We start from the raw sequence: 22,789 nt of genomic DNA on the forward strand, positions 1-22,789 counted from the left end.
GAAACATTAATACAATTTATTTTATTTTATTTATCTTATTTTTTGTATTGGTTCTGAATATTCGTGGGGTACAAAGCTGGAAGTCACTACTTGTGCCCAAGATGTGATGGCCAGATCCATACTGGCAGCATGCCCATTACCACAAATTGCCATTATATCCCGTGTCCCCCACCCAATTATCCCCGACCACCCTCCCCGACCTTTCCCCCACTCCACTTTGTATCCCTAGGTCTGATTTCTCCCTCTACTGAAATGAGGCTTTTATTTAGATTTGCAAACCGGGAGACCATCCCCCAAGGTGAGAAGTCAGTCTGCCCCACAAGCAGAAAAGGCGAGGAGGTTTTTTAGTGTAAGTTCAGGAAAGTCTAGGTAGTAAGCAAATTCCAAACGTTGTGCAAAGACCAAATGGATAATTGACGATGGCCTATTGAATAATGGTTTCTCAGGCCACTTATGATATTCATGGCTTCTCTAATCCAGACTACTCAATTGGTCAGTAATTCCTATTGGTTGAAAAGACAAGACTTTCACAACCATCCGTTTTCCCAGGATTTCTCTAAACAGTGTCATCTACGTTTGTCTAAGTAATGGGTATCTTGGTAATAACAAATTCCCTGTAAAGTTGGTTTGTCGAGTAATAAATGCTAATGGAAGTTCAGCTTCTTGGGCTAGAAGGGAAACAGTCGATTAAGTTTAAAAAAAATGGAGTCCCTGTGGTTCTTTTTTCTTTTATTCTCCTCTCCTGGCCTTTTTCTTCATCAGTGCAAAGTTGCAGCATGGGCCAGCCCGTGGCTCACTCGGGAGAGTGCGGTGCTGATAACACCAAGGCCCCGGGTTTGGATCCCATATACGGATGGCCGGTTCGCTCACTGGCTGAGCGTGGTGCTGACAACACCAAGTTAAGGGTTAAGATCCCCTTACCGGTCATCTTTTAAAAAAAAAAAAAAAAACAAAGTTGCAGCATGAACCTGCACTCTGTAATTTTTTTTCAGATTCCCGTCCATCATGACTGCCATCCGACTACGAGAATTTATCGAGCGCCGCCCAGTGATCCCAGCCAGGTAAGGTTCTTTCAGATCCAGAGCCTCCCGGAGTGGAAGCAGAGCAAGCGGGCACCTGGAGATTAGAATTTTCTCCCTGCTGCTCCGTGATTGAGAGGCAACTGCTGCCAGAGGTTCTGGTGAAGCTTCTTGGACCATAGGGAAAGTTGTAAAAAAAAAAGAAATCCCACCCTCATCGCAGAATCCAAGCAAACAGGCAACTCCAAATTCCCACAAGATCGAAAGAATATGGAATTTTGCTTGGGAAGGGCTTTAGCAAGAAGTATGAGGGGCCCAAGCCCAAAGTTAGGATGGAGCCCCTTCACTTGGCTTGGGATACAATTAAGCACTCCCATGCTTTTGCAGTATGGGAGCTGAGCATACAGACAGAAACTAAGGAGGAGTTTCCTTCGTTTTTCCAAGTTCTCCTATGGCACGAGAATAACAGGCCCTAGACATGTTCGGTTGTGCTAAATTTGTCTTGCTGAGTGATATCCGATAACAAGCTGTAAATCCTGACCCCCTCTCCCATCACCACCTGCTATGGGGTCTGCAGAGATTCAGAAGCTCTGCACCTGGGGCAGGGACTCTCACACTGTGATTTTTGGGGTCAGCTTCTTGCAGCCCCATTGGATTTGTGGATTTGAGCAAGCCTCGTGTTTATTTCAGTCTTTAGTGATTTTAACAATGCTGGTCCTTTTTGCTCAAAAATTACTGCAGGAGGGGTGAGTCAAAGAATGCTTCCTTCCCAGGTACCTTCAGAATCCTTTTGTCAGAGGAAGTACACAGACACCCCTCCCTCCCTGAAATCCACAGGAAGAGGAGGCAAGTGGGGACAGGAATGGGGATTGGTTCCAATATTTCCTGATTCCTCCCTGCCCACAAACCCTTGGGCTTTCTGTGTGTTTGAAATCTCTTTTGTCTGCTCTGGGGCCTATTTAACTGTGGTCTCATCTCCTGGGAAAAATGGAAACAAATCTCCCTTGGCTGCTTCCCGCCTGGTGCTCCATGGAACCAAATCAGCCACCGGGCCTGGTCTGAGTCAGGGGTCTGGATGGAACAAGGCACAGCAGGCTCAGAGGCCCTCTAGAGACCTCAGGCTGGGCTGTCTTCCTTGGAGCAGCAGATGGGCAGATACAGTGCAGTAGCCTCAGCACCTGAGCTAATCCTAGAGGCCCACCCTCCACCCGCAGTGCTCGCAGAGGGGCAACTCTTTGCCTAACGTATGCCAGCAACAGTGGGTCTGATCCACCAGCAAGTCTCGTGCATTTTCCCTCCAGGACTGATCTCCCATGGGAAGGGTTCCCTCGGGCTCCCTACCACCACTTGATCCAGATCACCACTGCCTACCCCCAGCTCACCTCCACTCTTGTCCTCCGACAACCCATTCTCCAGAGTGAGCTTCGTAAAATGTAAATTGGATCTCAGCCCTCCATTGCATAAACTCTTCAACCCACTGCATTTAGCCTAAAATCCAAACTCACTGTGGCCTGCAAAGTCCCACATGAACTACCCCAGCCTAGCTCTTCATCCTTCCCCGGTCCTCTCATCCTTCCTTGGTTCCTTCAGGACGCCACGTGCTCTTCCTCCTACCTGGACTGCTCCCTTCCCCCACCCCTCCAGCCCCATTACCCAGCACATCTCAGCTCTGTTGTCAACTGCTCAGAGGGCCGTTCCTTGACCACCTGGCTAGAGGAGGCCTTCGCCTTCTGCCTACCTCTGCACCTCTGTGATTCCCTACCTCACACCCTTTTTCATTTCCTTTCTACCCTTATCACAATTTACAATTATCTTCCTTCTTTATGTCCTGCCTAGCTCACCTACTGGAGTGATAATAGTGAAGACTTAAGTAGCCCTTACAGTGTGCCAAGCACATCTGTGAGTTCCCACTTGGGGAGTCTGAGGCACCATGTGGGTCAGTGACTGTCCCAAGATCCCACAACTAGGAATTGGCAGAGGTGGGACTTGAACCCCTGTCTGGCTCTAGCATCTGTGCTGGTGGTTGCTGTCGATGGTGGCATCTCCAGGCTTGGCCCCCTGTGGCAGGCTTGCTTGCCTTTCTCTGCAACTCGCTGTCATAATCTCTGCCTCCCAGTGCTACGCATAGTAGTTCCTCCAAGCACAGCTGTCAAATGCATTAAAATAAATGAATGAGCATTTATTTGTGGTTTGGCCTCCTGGTGACTGACAGTACCTGGGCCTGCCCTTCTGCTGCTCTGCATAAGCATTTATCCAGTTCGTCCTGAGATGCCTAACCCTTAGGGCTATACCAGGGAAAAGTGAATTACAAACCAGTAGAGGCACCTAATAAAAGTAAATATGAAATGGCTCACAGGTAGTAGTGACCACATAAAATTCTCATAATAAGAATTATATGAGATGCAAGTGACTGGAGGAGACCTGTCGCTCAGGGGCAGGGCTGAGTGCTGCGTTGGCTTCTGGGGCCTAGGATGCTCCTGCAAAGATCACTTCAAGGAGATTAAGTTCAGTGTGTTGTGGAAAAGAAAAGATATAGAATTTGTGTCAGATTTAAATGAAGTTTAAAAACATCGATGGGAGCAGTCTCTGAGTAATCCAGAGGCAGCTTTGGGGTCAACCCAGTTCTGCCTAGAATAATAGCAACAGCTAATGCAGATGGGATATTTTAGTCACCAAGTACAAAGGTCTCGTTTATTCTCATGTAATCATTGATGGAGATGATAGTTATCATTCCCATTTTACTGATGAGAAAACCGAGGCTCTCTCCTTCCTTGAGGAGATATGCTGGAGCCAGCAGAGCCTGGGAGATGAGAGCATGGGCTGGTGGTCTCCCAGCCCTGCCTTTAATCCCATCTTCAGCATTTATTAGCTTGTGTCCTTAGTTAAGTCACACATTCCCCCAAGCCTCAGTTCCCTAAAAGGTATAGTAGTCCCCATACTGTCTAAATTGCCTGAATAGGGCTTTCCTTACCAGATTATGAACTCGTGGTTGGAAAGACAATACTTACCATCACTGAGTCCCTAGCACCTAGAGCACTGCAGACACATAAGAGCTTGCAATAAGTACTTTTTTATTGAATTGAAAGCATCTTCCAGCTAACATTGCAGTGTCTTTACTGTTTTTCCTGTACTTTTGATACACAATGTCTACATGCTATCTGCTCAGAAGTGGAAGAATCACAGAGCTCATACAAAAATAGTGCTCAATTTTTTTGGGGGGGGAAAAATCATCATACACACAAATAGATGATTGATGTCAACTGGGCTTGACTCTTAGCTGTGGCATTTACCAGCCAGGTGGTATTTAGAAAGTCCCCTTAACCTCTTTGAGCCTCAGTCTACTCTTATAAAACAGGGAGTTAATATTGACCTTGCAAGGTGACTGTGAGAATGAAATGAGATTGCCTCTGTAAAAATTGCCTTGTAAAGCATGCAGCACAGTACAGACATAACAGAAACAGCAGCCATAGTAACACAGGCTACCTGGGGCTGTGGGTCTGGCTCTGGAGGGATGAACACCCTCACCTCTCCTATACCTATTCAGTTTTGTTTGAAGCTAAGCCCAGATCCTGCTACAGTCACTGGATCCTGTTACAGTCACCCTCCCAAGGGACAGCTCTGCTCTTTGGTGGATTGAACACATCAACCTCAAAGAGCCAAGCTCTCGGAGACTTATAAATAATGCAGCTTGGAATCAGATGTAGCTGGACTGCTGCTCCCACTCAACAAGAAGTCAGGGCTTCCAATAGCTGATTCAGGAATCTTGAAAGCCAAGTCAACAGAATTGGTCTGAGCAGAGCCCTGGGCAGGGCTCGCAAGTCTGGAGAGTGGACACATGCTTTCATTGTCATCCTTTTGCCTTACACCCAAACTCCCAAGGGAGAGGCTGGGTCCTGCACAGCCTCTAGCCAGGCTAGGCATTTCCCCTTAGGAGGTAAAAATTGCCTTCTAAAAATCTGATGTTTTAATCTCTGGATGAAGAGCTTTCTCATGTTTGAGGTGAAAACTACATGGGGGAACTTGGAAAGATTACCCAAAGAGGGGAGGCAGAGTTTTCCATCCCTTCGTTCCCCAAGCCTTGTCAATTCTGCACCAGCCCTCCAACACCCACCTCCTCTCTCACACCCTCCCCTCTCTCACTCCTGCTGAAACCTGCCTGGAGACATCCCCCCAGGGACTGCAGGCAAGGAGTGTTCCCTGGTGCTGGTGAAGGGTTTGTCTCTTCATTCTCCAAACAGCTCTTACAGACTGCTTCCAAGGAGCAGTGCTGAGTTTACCCACCTGTATTCAGCAGGTATTTGTTGAATGCATGCCAGCAAAAGAATCTTGGGTCAAGACACAGCCCACTGCAAAGGGCATTGCAACTGTGGGAAACCATAGTGTCATGGTGGAACTCCAGTGGGTTCTTAACACGGTCCTAGTGTAATCTTTCCAATGTAGTGCTTTCAAACTGGATGGGTGCCTAAGAAAGCTATATCTCCCACTCCCATGCACTGAGAAATATCATTTGTCCCCTTTAGTGTGCCAATTCTTCTCTCTTCTTATGACCTAATCCCTGCTGTTATTTACTAGTCATATTATCCCAGCCACAGGGCAGGTCCAGACAGCCTGTGGTTTTTCTGAAAATCAGAGTTCCCAGGGATCCTGTTTGCACAGACAGAGACAGGACCCACCCTGCTCAGCCCTTACCTCTTATGCAAGTTAGACTGCCGGCCCATGCTGGCCACTGCACGCTCCACTCTGAACCCGACTCTGTCCCAGTCTTGGCTTCTATAACTTCCCCATCCTGTTGCCAAATTCTAAACACCACTCACCCTTCTGTTTCCTACTGATCCTTTATTCAGATCACTATTTCAGCACATAAAGAGTATTTTGAGGACAAGAACTGCTTCTTAGTCAGCTTTGAATCTGTGGAAGCTAGGAAAGTGCAGGGCACCCTATGTGCCTTCAGTAAGTGTCAGTTGAATTGAAGGTATAATCAACACATATTGAGTGAGCTACTTTATGCAAAACTCTGTGCTACTTTCTACGAACTCTCCCCCTTTTCTGTGAATTTTTATGGCATCTACTGAGTGCTTCGAATCTGTGGAAGATCCAAAAATCACCAAATATTCAGGCAGTACTACCTCTATAAAGTCATCTTTCCAACAATGGTCACCTTCCTGTGTCCCCTCTCCCGGAGAACAGCAGCATGCTTCCCAATGCCTAGGCTTTGTCTGGGACACTTTGCTCTCTTATACGCTCAATCCTATCTCCTAAAATATCCTCAAATAGTCCTCTCCTCTCCATATACATTTCCACCCTATAGTTCAGAGCTTCACGTCCCACATAAAACACTACGATTGATTCCTAACCAGTCTTTCTACTTCTAGTCGGGTTGTCCTTAAATTTGTTTTCCACATTGCCATCAGAGAAAATCTTTGTATAGCATGTCATTAATCTTAAAAATCTTGTAAAGATCCCCTGTCACCTACCTCCGTGGTTCTCAAACTTTCACACACAACACCCTCCTTTTTTATAACAAGTATTTTGCAATGTCTCCACTCCTCTTCCGAAATAAAATCTGTAAATAACATAATCCAACCATACTTCATTTTAACATACTAATATGGTGTTGTAACTATACTGTAAAAGGGAAAAAATAATTTATTTTAAAATAAGATGTAATTCAAAATGTAAAGTCTGAGCACCACGACCCTCCAGCCTGGTCTCCCCAGACACTGACATGTTCCATTTGTACAAACCCATCTCAGGTTCCCACCCAGAAGCATTCTCCACCTCACTGGCTCATGTTTATACTTCAAAACTTCCTCATAACCCAGCCCTCCTAGGCAGGGCTGGAGTCTCTCTTCCAGGTTGCATCATGGTGCTGCTTTATTTTTGGCCCCTATGTACTTCAAAAGTAGAAGAAATTAAAAGTTTGGCTGGTTAGCTCAGTTGGTTAGAGTGTGGTGCTTTTAACACCTAGGTCCAGGGTTTGGTCCCTGTACTGGCCAGCTGCCAAAAAAAAAGAAAAGAAAAAATAATGTAATGAGCCCCTGTTTACCCATTCCTGTGTGTATTAGTCCATTTCCGTTGCTTATAACATAAATATCTGAAACTTGGTGATTTATAAAGAAAGCAAAATTTATTGCTTACAGTTTCAGAGGCTAGGAAGCCCAAAGTCCAGGAAATACATCTTCTCTGGTGGTGGCTTTACAGCAGTGCAGGGGTCTCACATGGCAGAAAAATATCAGAGCAGAGAGAGAGCTCCTTTATAAAACCCTCAGAACCACGCCCCCGACCACCATTATTAATCCATTCACTGCTGCAAGGTCCTACAATCCAATCACCTCTTCAAGGCCGCACCTTTCAATGACCATAATAGGATTTCCCACCCTCAACAGTTACAGTGGGAATTAAGCTTCTAATACATGAACTTTGGGGGACACAATTCAATCAATCCACAACACCATGTTTCAGAAATTATCTATTTACCCCCTGGTTTTATATAATCCTTTTATTTCATTTTTTCTGAATATTTTGAACCTAATACCTGACAAGTTAAATATTTCCTTATAAATCATGAAAATAAAAAACATTTATTTTATTTTATAATAGATTGTGGTGGGGGAGGGAGGTCAGCAAGAATCATAAACTCAGAGGTGGTGGAAAGGGGCTTGTTATCAATAACAAAAGACAGTATCAGCAAATTCCATGGGTTTTAGAAGCTTCGTGCCAGGAACTGAAGACAAAGACCAAATATATTTTTTGTCATACCACAGCTGATATTCTTCTGTAAAGAACTGTTTGTCATAATTACTTTTTTCTCACCTCCTTGCTTTCTCCACTAGTATTTTCATTGCTCACCAAGGAAAGGACATCCAAGGTTACTACCCTGGGCAGGTGGCAAGACTTCATGTTGACCACAGCATGAAGAGAGCTCCCAGGTGAGACACATTTCTACATCTTAATTTCCAAAAATGTCACCAAAGTGAGAATGATAAACAGACAAAAAGGATACACAATTTTAATAATAATAATAACAATAGTGATAAGCATTATTTAATAAATAGAAAATGTTTAGAAGAAAATACACCAAATGGTTAATGAGTTTTTTGATTTTTTTAATGAGTGGTGAGATTACTAGTATTTTGTACTTTTTTTTCCCTCTTCCTTTCCAGATTTATGAAATATTTGATTTGGGGCAATTTTCTCTCCTTTTCTGAGTACCAGTTGCCTTATCTGTTAAATAAAATAATTGATGTAAAATTCTAGAACGTGGTAAACACTCACAATATGATTGCTATTATTTTGAGTTCATCATCTAATATGTTTTACAAATTTCCCTTCTCTTAATTTTCTCTGAATTACTCAATTCCTGATTAACTTCCGCACAAAGAGAGCCGTGATGTCTATGATTTAAGGCAGCATAGAGCCTAAACTTAGATGATTAAACTGGAACTAGCTTTAGAGGTCATTCTGATCCCATGAGATGCATTGAAATGCAGCTCAGAGAGGTGACATATCTCGACTGAGGTCACACAGTTAGTTGGTGTAAATGTTGGGCTTGAATCTGTCCACATTTTCTTTTTTTTTTAAAGATGACCGGTAAGGGGATCTCAACCCTTGGCTTGGTGTTGTCAGCACCACGCTCAGCCAGTGAGCTAATCGGCCATCCCTCTATAGGATCCGAACCCGTGGCCTTGGTGTTATTCAGCACCGCAATCTCCCGAGTGAGCCACGGGCTGGCCCAAATCTGTCCACATTTTCTGATTCTCAGTTCAAGGTTCTTAGTTCTAACTCCAACACATACTTACAGTAAACTCTTCTTAGGGTAGGTTCTCTGCCAGAGGTTAGATAGCTGCTCACGACTCACCTCCACAGGGGCACCCTTCACAGTGTGTTCTATGTGGATTGTGACAATGGCCCTCCCACCCTTACCACCCCCCACCCCCGTACCCAAATATCAGTCCTCCTACCAGACGATGGCTCAATTAAAAGGGCTTGCCTCCACTGGACACTGACGAGATTTGTCTCTGCCCAAGATTAAACTTTAGAGGAAAACTAAATGCAAATGTCAATCTGTGAGTTTATTAAACTTCTAATTAAGGAGAAGAAGAAAAAGACAAGCAACATACAAACAGAAAATGGGAAATGATGCAGCTCTTAGGACCAGGCCTAAGTTTAGTTATCGTCGTCACAGTATAACTTGACAGGTGTCTAATGGCTTACCTCCCTCGGATATATTCCTCCACCAGCTTGTTGTTTTCAGGATCAGAGTCCTACCTCTGAGTGAAAGTCTTGTCTCCAGAAGTATTATTTGAAAAGGGAGAATTTTCTGGTTCTAGAGAAACACCCCAGGCAAAGGCAGAGGCAGGCTGGCGGTCCCACAGGGGTTTATCTAGGGGCAGTCACCAGGATGTGGTTGAGAAGTCAGAGCCACCAGCAGCACAGAAGTGGCCAGACTGACACTGATGGTCACTCACCGGAGACTGACACATGCACGAAGCAGTTAATGTTTTGATTGGCAGGGGAAGACGTACTTTTCTAGGAAAAGGAGTGTTCCCACCCACCATTTAAGGCACTCGCTTTACAAGGCCAAGTACCTGTTGAGCATGCAATAAAAACAAGCAGAGGTGGGTATTCTTGACACGTCTCCAGGCCCGTCGACAACACAGCACACCACCACCCATCTAGCATCTCTCTCCATTCAGTGTCCCACAAGCATGGTCAGATTCTTGCTCTTGCTTTTTCTGAACTTCGGACGGAGCCACTTCATTTGTGCTAACATACAATTTCCTAAAGAAGGCACATTGCTCAGGCTCACTTGGGAGAGTGCGGTGCTGATAACATCAAGGCCACGGGTTCGGATCCCTATATAGGGATGGCCGGTTTGCTCACTTGGGAGAGCGTGGTGCTGACAACACCAAGTCAAGGGTTAAGATCCCCTTACCAGTCATCTTTAAAAAAAAAAAAAGAAGGCACATTGTAGTCAATTAGGCAATTAGGCAAACTTCATTTGTAATTATTAAGCAGCTGTAGTCACCCCTTTAAGTGTGATTAGGTCGCAGGGATATAATCATGTAAGACTCCATCCCACTCACTCTGATTGGATTTAGATGTTCCTAAATCTCAGCCAACATTTCATATTTTTCATATCGATAGTAGCTCACCTCATTTAGTTTATAGTTTTAAAAATATATGGGTTTATTAGAACATTTAGAAAACATTGATAATCAAAAAAAATAAATTGAAAATTACCAGTAATGTCATTATCCGGAGATAGTCATGCAGAATCTTCCAGATCTACTCCGATATAGGATGGGATGGCATTTTGAAAGCTGGTTTTTTTGGTAACAGCTTGAGATAATTCACATACCATACCATTCATTCATTTAAAATGTATAATTAAATTGAATCCTTTATTCAAACTTAATATATGGTCGATTTTTTCCCATCTCAAAAGTTATCATTCTACAGCATCACTTTTTTTTTTTTTTTAAAGATGACCGGTAAGGGGATCTTAACCCTTGACTTGGTGTTGTCAGCACCACGCTCAGCCAGTGAGCGAACTGGCCATCCGTATATGGGATCCGAACCCGGGGCCTTGGTGTTATCAGCACCGCACTCTCCCGAGTGAGCCACGGGCCGGCCCGGGATCTTAACTCTTGACTTGGTGTTGTCAGCACCACGCTCTCCCAAGTGAGCTAACTGGCCATCTCTATATAGGGATCCGAACCCGTGGCCTTGGTGCTGTCAGCACCGCACTCTCCCAAGTGAGCCACAGGCCAGCCCTTACAGCATCACTTTTAACGGTGGTATAGAATTCCTATATATGCCTGTATCATTGTCTATATAGTATGCTTTTTTTTCACATGAAGGTTGTTTCCTCTCTTTTCATTATCATAAAAACACTTTGACAAGCATACTTAGAGCTAAGTCTTTGTTGACATCCCTAATTACTGGAATTACTAGGACAATAAATATAAACACATTTTCAAGGTCTTATAATATCATCAGAGTTGTACCACTGAATATGTAGACCCACATGTGTGTGAAGACATTTTGGCATTACATTTTGATTCTTTTGTCTTTTTCGTGACCGGCACTCAGCCAGTGAGTGCACCGGCCAGTCCTATATAGGATCCGAACCCGCGGCGGGAGCATCGCTGCGCTCCCAGCGCCACACTCTCCCGAGTGCGCCACGGGCTCGGCCCTTACATTTTGATTCTTTTTTTTTTTTTTTTTTTTTTTTGCCGTTTTTTTTTCGTGACCAGCACTCAGCCAGTGAGTGCACCGGTCAGTCCTATATAGGATCCGAACCGCGGGAGCGTCGCCGCGCTGCCAGCGCAGCACTCTACCGAGTGCGCCACGGGCTCGGCCTCATTTTGATTCTTTAATCTTTGGAAAGTACCTACCTGAGTAGGGGTCCAGGAAGGTTGTAACTGATTTCAGGTCCATCAAACACCAAAACACATCATAGTGGTTATTTCTGGCCAAAAGAATGCATTGACTCCTTCAAGGAACCAAACAACCATAGAAAAATTAGAATGAAAAAGGTCACCAGGGAGATCTGGGGTACGGGAAGTAGCTGTGCATGGGCAGACCCAGTGGAGGTTTTGATGCAGGTCACCTACTGTGACCTGTGACTAAGGAGGAGGAGGGATGCTAAAGGGAAAAACAAAAGACTGAAATCCTTGAGGCATCTTTTGCAACTTTGCTAGGGCCAGCCTTGGGCTACGGGAGTCTTGCCAATTCTACTTTGTTAGCCTCATGGTCACTTCCAGGGAATGGATTTCAGCTGATGAGAAAGTAGACCACTTTTCTTCTACTGGGTGTTCAGCAAACTATTTCTATTTCCATTTAGACCACTCATAGATTTGGCAATTCCACCCAAGAGAAAAAGTCAATATCAGCCTCAATTTGACCAACAAACACTCATTGGATATATTTGTTTCAGAAGACATTCAAAGCCTGCCGAACCATGGTATAAAGAAACCACTTATCAAAGAGACTATTCTCTGCCATTTTACAAGATTGGTAAGTCAGGTCAACTGCTCTTAACTCTCTGAGGTTAACCTTGCCTGGGCCACAGATCGGCAAGTCCCGTGGGTTTGCTGTCTCAGGTAGTGTGTTTGGGAGCAGTTGTGAGCAGAGAGGAGTGTGTGTGGGTGTGTGTGGGTGTGTGCGTGTGCATGTGGGTCTGGGTGTCTGGGTGTTTGGGTGCAAGGAGGAATGTAGAAGGATGCCCCGAAGTTCCTCCCTACTCTTTCCCCAGCTCCCTACGTATGAGACTTCAGGGATGAAAGCACACAAGTGTCCTTGTTAGGAAGCAGGCTCGAGTCCAGCCACTCTTCACTGGGACACATGCCCCACAACGAAATCATTATTGTGCCTAGACATACTGTTGAGGAATTTTTTTTCTTATTTCCTATTTTAAATGACTTTATGACAATGGTCTGACATTCCGAGGCGTGTTGCAACAATTCTAAATTCTCTGTGCTGCATCAGGTGGGTGAGTGTAGAAGGGGACCGGGGCTCCCATGGGGTGTACACGTGGACACCCATAAAAACATAACTTGTGTTCCTGTAGTCACTGGTGCTTTGAATGTTAGTTTATTGAATAAATTACTTCATTGTAGTGGATTAAATTATATCCCCCCAAAACTCACTGAAGCTTGAATTGTCTCCCAAGTTCTATGTATTAGAAATTTAGCCACCACTGTGACTGTTCAAGGGGTTGGAAATCCTATTATGGTCATTGAAAGGTGGAGCCTTGAAGAGGTGATTAGATTGTAGGACCGTGCAGTAGTGAATTGACTAAAAATGGTGGTCAGAGAGTGGTTCTGAGGGCTCTAAAAGAGGAGGAGAGTGTGTCTTGCCTTCTCTGCTCTCTCTGCTTACCCCATCTTGCAATGTGAGACCCCTGGGTCACTGTCACCACCACCAGATGGACTTTGGACTTCCCAGCCTCAGAAACTGTAAGCAATAAAATTCATTTTCTTTATAAATCACCAAGTTTCAGGTACTTTGTTATAAGCAATGGAAACAGACTAATACACTGACCAACTTCTTATATGAGTAAACTCCAACATTTTGGGGGCTCTTACCCTGTGGTATGTGCAGATTTAGTTTTCATAGCAGCTTGTGGAGGTAAGTGCTATTACATTCTCCATTTTATAGTAGAGGAAGCTGATTTGCAGAAACTGTTAACTAGCTCCAGATCACACAGCTAGCAGGTCAGAGAAGCAGAATTCAGACCCAAGTCATTTCACTCCCCAGCTGTGCATGACTATTTATTTCACAGTTTTCTTTAAAGAAAGTCACTTTCTTTTAACATAAAAAAAAAAGAAAGAAAGAAAGAAAAGGAAATGAGTAGATAAAAATGGTGGGGATGAGGAATGGGCAGGATCAACCCTTCCTTCTTTTCTCCCCAGGGAAAAGGGCTGCAGCCCAGATGCAATGCCAGAGCAGAGCAGGAGGAGATGGCTTGGGCTGGGACCCAGGCCCCTGGGGAGCAGTAAACAGCAGCGATCAGGAAGACTGGGAACTGGGTGGGGACAGGCAGATCTTGGGAGAGCTGAGCCACAGATAGGGGTGGCAATAGATGAAGCAGGAATCAGGCCAGAGACTGACAGGAGGGATGTGGGATAAGAGGTTACAAGCAGGTCAAAGCTGGGTTCTGGAAGCCCAGGAAAGATTGCAGATGGAGAAGGGAGGGGACTGAAGGTCTGGGGAGGAGGCTGGGGGCTGAGATGAAGATCATTAGAGAAGGAGGTGCTGGGAGGTGGTGCTGAGTGGTGGGAGTCCCAGAGCGGGCTTCAGGAGGGTATAATAGAGGAAGCTGGGGCTTAGGGGGTGTGTTAGTCTGTTTCTGTTGCTTATAACAAAATACACAGAACTGGGTAATGTGTAAGAAAATAAAAATTACTGCTTACAGTTTCTGAGGCTGGGAAGTCCAAAGTCCAAGGAACACACCCGGCGGTGGCGACAGCGACTCAGGGATCTCACATTGCAAGATGGTAGAAGCAGAGAGAGACTAACCTCTCATATGCTCTTCTTTTAAAGCCCCCAGAACCACACCCCTGACCACCATTATTCATCCATTTGCTAACCATGGTCTTACCATCTAGTCACCTCTTCAAAGTCCCACCTTTCAATTACCATAATAGGATTTCCCACCCTCAGCAGTTACAGTGGGGATTTAAGCTTCAATGAGGTTGGGGGGGGGCACCCAACCTACAGCAGGGGCATAGATTAGAGCTAAAGGATGTGCATGGCCTGGGTAGTAGAAGCTGCCGGGGCTGAGGCTGTGGTCAGGAAGTGTCAGTGGGGATCCCATCCCACAGGCTGATCAGCTTGTCCTTTCAAGACCACCTGGAAGGTAAATCAGTTGCATCTGCTTGAGGATATCCAAGATGGGCCTCTAGGTACTAAAGTGACAGTCAACAGGATGTTCATTACAATTCCTCTGCTGTGAGGGAATCTTGTTAGAGAGACAGACACAAAAGGTGTTGTCCTGTGCTTGTTTTAGAAGGCAGTTCCTAATTCTTTCCAACCTGCATTGTGCTACGTACATAGAAAGTCCAGGCTGTGATCTTGGCAAAAGGAGCTCACCGTCCAATCAGGGAGATGAGGCATGAGGCATTAGCCTGTCGGAGAATGACTAAGTACCAAATAGAAGAGCAGGAGTTGAAAGACGAGATCACTGGGGGTAGGACAGCCAGGAAATCAGCATGCATGAATGAGGAACCGAGCTGGCCTTGCCGGGTCAGATCTGCACAGTGGAGGAGAAACAGGACAGCACAGATGGAGACAATGCAACTAGAGACAGTGGATGATGGGATGGTGAGGCATGTGAGACAATGGGGAGGATTCCAGTGGTGGGGACACTGGCCTGACTGGGGCAAGATAGAAGGGGCAAGTGGAAAGTAAAATGCAGATTGGCAGAGTCAGAGGAGAGAGTGCCTGGATCAGAAGAGCAGCTGAGGGAGTTTGGAAAGTCAAATTTGGACAATCAGAGCCACTGTAGGATCACGGTCAAAGGAGTGACCCAGTCTGCTTCAGAGGCTGTTAGTATGTCAGCTGTGCTCAGGATGGGTTGGAGAAGGCATGGACTGCAGGCAAGAGGGGCAGCAAAGAAGCTGTGGCAGTGACACAGGACGGATCAAAGTCTACCTTTTAGAATACTTGTTAGGATATAAAACATCCATACCTGGAACTGTGCTAAGTGACACACATACATGTGCATACTCGTCCTTGCAATTAGTCATCAGAGTCCACATGAAGTAGGTGTTATCATTACTGTTAGTGCCATTTAGCAGAAGAGGAAACTGAAGCTTAGAAAGTTTAGAAACCTACTCAAGCAGGTAGCTGGTAAGCCATCAGTCCAGGCCAAAGTCCTTGCTCTTAAATTGAATGAGGAAGGTCTCAGGAGAAATAGAAGACTCACATGGCATAGCATTTGGAGTGAAAAAGAATGGTGCTAATAAAAAATGCACACAAGAGAAATTTAAGATAACCCCACAGCCTCTCACTTCTTTAAGACTGTTGCTGCCTCTGATAGAAATAATGGTTTTAGGCAGAAGAGATGTGATCAAGTTGGGATCCATAGACAATCAAGAATACGGTGCTGGCAAGTGCAGTCTAGCTGACATGAGATGAGAAACAGCTTTGGATCGTCCCTACTTAGTGAGGTCTGAAGCCTGACCTATTCTGGAGATCATTTACATTGAAATATGCATTGCTCCATTCATTGAATCATTGATGGAATGCACATTAGTTATTTATTACTGAGTAACAAATCACTCCCAAACTAGTGGCTTAAAACATTAATGATGATGTTTTGTATCTCTTACGGTTTCTGCAGGTTGGGAATTTGAGAACTGCTCAGCTAGGCAATTCTGGCTCAGGGGCTCTCTTGAGGTTTTGGTCAGTTGTGAACAAGGGCTGCAGTCTCATCTGAAGGCTTGAGTGGGGCTGGAAGGTCCACTTTTAAGGTGGTCCTCTCACATGGTTGTCAAGTTGGTGCTGCCTGTTGGCTGGGGGCCTTGGTACCTTTCTCCATGGCCTCTCCATGGTACTGCTTGAGTGTCCTGGTGGCATGGTGATTAGCTCTCCTTAGAATGAGCAATCCAAGACCCAGGGGAAACGAAAATGCCTTTTATAGTGTAGGCTCAAAAGTCACACACTACCACTTCTGATGTATCCTATTAGTCATACACAGCCAGCCCTAAACCAGTGTGGAGGGGATTACACAAGGCACAGATACCAGGGGGCAAAAATCACTGGGGTCCATCTTGGAAGGCAGCAACCACAGTATGATGCAGTGTTTATTGAGTGCCACTATGACTGCTATCTGCTGGGGATACAGTGACAAGATATCTCCTTTCACAGAGCTGACATTTTGGTGGGGGATACAGAGCATAACAAAGTACATTGATAAAAAGAATATAGATCATGGTAGTGCTGTAGGGGAAATAAGCGAGGAGATGAGTATAGCTAAAGGAAGTTACTTTAAATAGAGCAGTCAGGGACAGTGTCTATACAATTTTAGCTGAGCCCTGAAAAATAAGAATGAATCATATAAAGAGCATTTCAAGCAAAAGGATTAGTAAGGACATTGAAGGATTTTGAACAGAAGAGTGACGTATTATTTATATTTTAAAAAGACCACTTCAGCTGGTCTTAAGACACTGTTCAGAGAGGGACAAGAGGCAGGGCATGCAGACCATCAAAAAGCTATTTAATAATTTTGACTAGAAATGATGGTGGCTTGGACCTGCAAGGAAGATGAAGAGGAATACACGGATTGCAGAAATGTTTTGGAGGTGACATCAGTGGGGCTTGGTAATAGATTTGACATCAGGTGCATTTTCACTCATGCATATTTATTCCTTCAGTGAATAATTTGAGAGCCTATTTAAATACCAGTCAATGTGCTTGACTTTTGGTAGTACCATGTGAAGCAAAAATACACACAAGGTTTCTACATTCAAGAAGCTTCACAAAAATAATCATAAAATTCCACCTACCATAAATGCTATGAAGCAGAGTTTATGTGGCACTATAGGAGCATGTAATAGGTCAGAGAAGGTTCTCTGAGGATATGATGAGCTGAGAGCTGAAGGATGAGCTTAAAATTAATTAGGCAAGGAATGGGGGAACAGCTTCATAGAGAGTATAGCATGTGCGAAGGCCCTGTGGTAGGAAGAAGCAGGACATGTTTGAGTAACTAAACAAAATAAGAGGGTGCTGGAGCACAGAAATCAAGAAAGATCATGGAGCAGGGTGTGGCTGGAGAGACAGCAAGACCAGAATAAAAGGGACTTTACAGGCCATATTCGGGTTTTTGCCCTCTAGCCTGAGAATAATGGGAAACTGTTGACAATTTTTATCAGCACCACACTCTCCCGAGTGAGCCACAGGCCGGCCCCTGTTGACAATTTTTAGAGAGTGAAGATGATGATTAAAATTTAATTTTGAAAAGATTACTCAAACTGTGGAGAAGAAAATGGGGTGAGGAGGCAGGATGTGAAAATTCTCCAGAGATGGCACATCTATCATACTCCTGGGTTAATAAAGTGTTATCCATTCTTAACATCAAGAAATGTTTATTTCTTGAAATGCTAAGGAAAGTAGAATGGAACAGTGAAAAGATTGGAACCTGATAATCCTGGGTCAAATGTGGGCTCCACCTCTTAAGCTGTGTAAACTTGGACAAATTAATAATGTATTTGTGAGGGTTACTGTCAATGGTAGAGTTAACATAAGTAAAACACCTAATAACATCATAAAGTTTTCCTATAATGCTATCACTGAAACACTCTGGTCTTTGGTTCACTGAGCAACGATTGTTGTATTCAACTCAAGCTCCCTTGAAACTTTATCTTTAGGCAGCACAGCTGTCAGTGATTCTAGCCAAGTAGTCATAAGATATGAAGGAACTTCAGTGCATACAAATTTAGTGATGGCAGCAACTGCAGTTTCAGACAAAGATGATACAAAGTGACCCATTGGTAATGCAAGACTAACAGGGTTAGGGGGTTTGGAATTAGGATGTTAAAATGTAAATGTATGTGATTTATTTCATTTTATTTACATGTTGGCATAATTTAACAGTATAACTCCTAATCAGAAAGTGAACCAAAGAAACAACCTTCTGATTGAATTCTTTTTCCCATATTTAAAATACATTCCTTTGTCTTCAGTCTCATAAATTATGTTGTTATTGGGCACAATTTCTAAAAGGACACTGTGTTAAAATTTAGGAGTGAGTAGACATAAAATAAATCATTCATTTGTTTTAAATTCCAGATTGGGACCAGAAATTAGGCACGGTTTCATCGAATCCTAGGCCACTTAATTCGCTGCCAGAGCTCTACTGTTGTGAAGAGAGAAGTAGCTTCAGAAGAAATGCTTTTAAGCTAAAATAACCATGACATTTGAACAAAATAAAATTTCGTGTTCTTAGGTGACTCTTTTGGACTAAGTTAATAGTAGCAGAAACCCAGTTTTACAGCATAGGGCTGTAGTGAGATGTGGGATTGGTAAAAGGAAAATTAACTGAAAGTCTGTATATAGAAGAGTTAACAGTCCTATCTCAGCAAGAAGAAAGCCTGACAACTAGACAAAAAGCTAAGAAATGATCCCAAAGAAAAGAATCCTATTTCCTGACTTCTAGGGACACCCAGCATACTAGTTGTTTCCCTACTTAATCACCCTAAAGTAATGCCTACCAGTTAATAAACTTCCCCCAAGAACCCAGAGTTTCATATAGCTTTCCATCACCTCGTCTTAGATGTAAAAGTTCCAACCAAGGTTCACCACATATTTGAAAAAATAAGGCAACATGAAAGACAAAGACCGAAATAAAAAGAAGAAATGGCCCCAGAGGAAACAGAATTTAAGGAACACAAAAGAACATAAAAAAGGCTAACTAAAGAATTTATATTAGTTAAGGTTCTCCAGAGAAATGGAAGCAATAGGAGAGACAGCTATATATAAAGGGATTTACTACGAAGGATTGCCTCACGCGATTATGGAGGTTGAGAGGTCCCACAATCTGCCATCTCAACCTGGAGGCCCAAGAAAGCTGGTGATATGGTTCCAGTCCAAGCCCGAAGGCCTAAGAACTGGGGGGGCCAATGCTATACGTCCTGGTCCATGTTCAAAGGCCCAAGAACTGGGAACGCTGATGTCAAAGGACCGGAGATGATGAATGTCCCAGCTCCAGCAGAGAGCAAATTTGCCCTTCCTCCACCTTTTTCTTCTATTCTGTCCGTCAACAGATTGGGTGATGCCCTTCCACACCAGTGAGGTCAATCGTTTTTACTCTTCTTTACCACCAGTCTACTGATTCAAATACTAATCTCTTCCAGAAACACCCTCACAGACACCCAGAAATAATGTTTACCAGCTGACTGGGCAATCCTTATCCCAGTCAAGTTGACACATAAAATGAACCACCACAAATGTACTCCTTGTCAGCTTGGAACCCATATACATCATCTTAAATCATACCTAATCCTCAAACAAAGATAACAGCAAGATCATAATTCTGCCTAACACGATAAAACTATTCTGTGTACAACCCAAAATGCACCAATCTCAGTGCGTTCACCTCCCAGAAAAGGTAACGTTCTTGAATGGTGATGTTTACTCTTCTCTGGATATCCCATAACTTAAACAATATGATGTAAAATTAATGGTATCTAAATACTATACCTCAGAAGGTACTTCTTATATTACATGACAAGACAATAAGAGAGGAAAGAAAACAAAGATTTTTGCTTACTGCATGTATATATACACACAAACATATTCATAAAAAAATAAGGACATACTCATGACAATTACAGTCCTCATTTCTGTACCGGTTTTGTGGTTGTAGATGGCATTTATAACCACTTTTTCCTACTACTCATTCTGTATTCCTTTTGCCTTCAGCAAGCAGCTCGACTGATCATGGCTCTTTACCTGGCAAGGTAGTCCAAACCTTTATTCCTAAAGGTTCTAAGTCATTAGTAGTCCTGCCTGGATTGGATTGTAGTTTTCCATTGGCCTTAGTCACAGGGCGTAGTGGTACTAAGAGACACCTAAGGGATCTCCCATATTCGAGACATTTACTTCCTTAGCTCCATTATAGAGTAGTAGTCCAATTTCCCCTTGGGAGTCCAGACCAACTACCCCCAACCAACACAGTAACTCCCACCTTACTGTGTTGACTCAGAGATATGAAGAGCCTAAAGGGGCCAGGTGGCAGTCTGAACTTCCAGTTCAGTGAAATCGTTGTTATGCCTCCTGGTGAAAGCATTCCTCTCTCTGGAACTAAGACCTCTAGACCGACAGAGCATAAAGTCCTGGGAACTGGAAGCAAAAATTTGGCTAATTGGTCACTAGAGATAATAGTGAATCATGCCACTTTCAGTTCCACTCCTTGGTTCCTGGATCTGTGAATTATGGCTGTTGGAGAAACAGCACCATATTTATATATTGGACATGGATTCAGAGCATATGCAGCTTTCTGAAGAACCTTGTCCCAGCTCTGCCAGGTGCTACCGTCTAGTTGACACTGTAACCGATTCTTCAAAAGGCCATTCCACGGTTATATCAAGCCAGTTGGTTCTGGATGTTGGGAAACATGGTAAAACCAATGAATTCCAGGAGCTTGGTCCCATTGATGCACCTCTTTTGCTCTGAAGTCAAGTTCCTTAATCAAAAGCAATGCTGTGTGAAATACCATGATGGCAGACAAGGCATTTTGTAAGTTCACAGATGGTAGCTTTAGCAGAAGCATTGTGTGCAGGAAAGGCAAATCCATATCCAGAGTGAGTGTGTATTCCAGTAAGGACAAAACACCACCCCTTCCATGATGGAAGCAGTCCTGCCACCAGATAGCTGGCTGATCACTCCCAGCAACGGTACCATATGGAAGCCTCAGTGTTGGTGTCTGGTGCTGGCAGATTGGATGCTCAGCGGTGGCCACAGCTAGCTCAGCATTGGTGAGTGGAAGTCCATGTTGCTGAGCCCATGCATAACCTCCATCCCCACCACCATGGCTCCTTTGTTCATGGGCCCCCTGAATGATGACAGTGGTGTCTAAGGAAGGAAGCTGACTTGTATCTACAGAATGGATTATCCTATCTATTTGATTATTAAAATCTGCCTCTGCAGAGTTTCCTTTGGTGGGCATTCAGATGGGATGCAAATATCCTCACGTTTTTTGCCCATTTAGAGAGATCTATCCACATACCTCTTCCCCAAATTTCTTTGTCACCAATTTTCTAATCATGTTATTCCAGCTCCCTGACCATCCAGCCAAACCATTGGCTACAGCGCATGAATCAGTATATAATCGCACATCTGGCCATTTCTGTTTCCTAGCAAAGCGCACAACCAGGTGCACCACCTGAAATTACGCCCACTGGGAGGATTCCCCTTCACCACTGTCTTTAAAGGATGGCCCAGAGAGGGACTGCAAGCGCTGCAGCTGTCCACTTTCAGGTGGGGCCTGCACATCATGCAGAACTATCTGTAAACCAGGCCCAAGTCTTCTTGTAGAGAAATCCCATGAGCCCACAGGTGAAGGTGGGGGGAAAAAAGGCAGTGTAGCAGGAGTGGGAACCATGGACATTTGGGCCACTTTTTCATATAACTCATGCCTTCAGGGCCTGTTAGAGCCTGATTATGTATGTACCACTTCCATCTGATAATGGAGCATATGTTGCTGTACATGTCCATCTTTATGGCTTGGTGGGCCAGGTAACATCCAGTTTATGGTGGGCAGGTCAGTTGCATAGTAACTTGGTGGCCCATGGTCAAGCATTTAATCTCTACTAAGGTGCAATAGTGAGTAGTTATCTGGGGATGATGTCAGGCCCTTGCTCTAAAATTCTTAAGGTTTGTGGTGCAATCCACCTATGCGGGTGTGCCAAAGGCTCTAAACAGCATCCTTATCTGCCACCAACAGATCTGTTGGATCACATGGTCCAAGTGGTAGGGGAGCTCACACAGCAGCTGGACCTATTGCAGAGCCTTCTCTTGTCCTAGGCCCCACTCAAAACTAGCAGCTTTTGGAGTCACTCAGTAAATGGCCCAGAGTAACACACCCAAATGAGGAATATGTTGCCTCCAAAATCCAAAGACACTTACTAGGCATTGTGCCTTTTTCTTGTTTGTAGGAAAAGAATGACTTAGCTTCAACTTACGCTTCACCTTGAAAGGTATATCTTGACATATCCCACACCAATGAACCCCTAGAAATTTTACTGAGGTAGAAGGCCCTGAATTTTAATTGGATTTATTTCCCTTTCTGACATGCAAATGTTTTACCAGTAAGTCTAGAGTGGTTGCTACTTCTTCCTCACTAGATCCAATCAGCATAATGTAATGGACCAGTAAGATATTTTATGGAAGAGAAAGACGTGAACTAAATAGAGCCAGAGAGTTGATATAACCCAAGGTAGAACAGTGAAGGTATATTTCTGGCCTTCCCACTGAAAGCAAACTGCTTCTGATGGGCCTTATGGACAGGGATGAACAAAAAAATGCATTTGCCTGATCAATAGCTGTATGTCATATATGGGAGATATGTTAACTTGCTTAAGCAATTAAACTCCATCTGATAAAGTAACTGCAGTTGGAGTCACTACCTGGTTAAGGTTATGACAACTCACTGACATCCTCAAAGCTCAATCTGTCTTTGGACAAGCTAAATAGGAGAATTGAATGAGGATGTGGTGGGAATCACTGTCCCTGCATCTTTCAAGTTCTCGGTCGTGGCACTA

General features: G+C 44.1%; 1 protein-coding gene across 2 annotated transcripts; it reads left to right on the forward strand.

Moving 5' to 3' along the window:
• Window positions 1-1,005: 1,005 nt before the first annotated feature.
• On the forward strand, window positions 1,006-18,436 carry SPMIP3 (sperm microtubule inner protein 3). Of its 2 annotated transcripts, none has more exons than XM_063082671.1 (4): window positions 1,006-1,061; window positions 7,853-7,948; window positions 11,869-12,041; window positions 18,318-18,436. In XM_063082671.1, the coding sequence occupies exons 1-4, from the start codon at window positions 1,006-1,008 to the stop codon at window positions 18,434-18,436; spliced, it is 444 nt and encodes a 147-aa protein (XP_062938741.1). The 2 variants fall into 2 exon arrangements, with proteins under 2 accessions (XP_062938741.1, XP_062938742.1); XM_063082672.1 differs by having other exon boundaries at window positions 11,965-12,041.
• The last annotated feature ends 4,353 nt before the right edge of the window (window positions 18,437-22,789 follow it).

Source organism: Cynocephalus volans, chromosome 18 (genome assembly GCF_027409185.1).
Source record: "Cynocephalus volans isolate mCynVol1 chromosome 18, mCynVol1.pri, whole genome shotgun sequence".
NCBI classification, from domain to species: domain Eukaryota; kingdom Metazoa; phylum Chordata; class Mammalia; order Dermoptera; family Cynocephalidae; genus Cynocephalus; species Cynocephalus volans.

What these genes read in the sequence shown, in the direction of transcription:
- SPMIP3 (XM_063082671.1), top strand. Translation starts at nt 1,006, where the DNA reads ATGACTGCCATCCGACTACGAGAATTTATCGAGCGCCGCCCAGTGATC. An exon ending in AGCATGAAGAGAGCTCCCAG is followed by an intron (nt 7,949 to 11,868) that starts GTGAGACACATT and finishes ATTTCCATTTAG; the next exon opens with ACCACTCATAGATTTGGCAA. An exon ending in TCTGCCATTTTACAAGATTG is followed by an intron (nt 12,042 to 18,317) that starts GTAAGTCAGGTC and finishes TTTAAATTCCAG; the next exon opens with ATTGGGACCAGAAATTAGGC.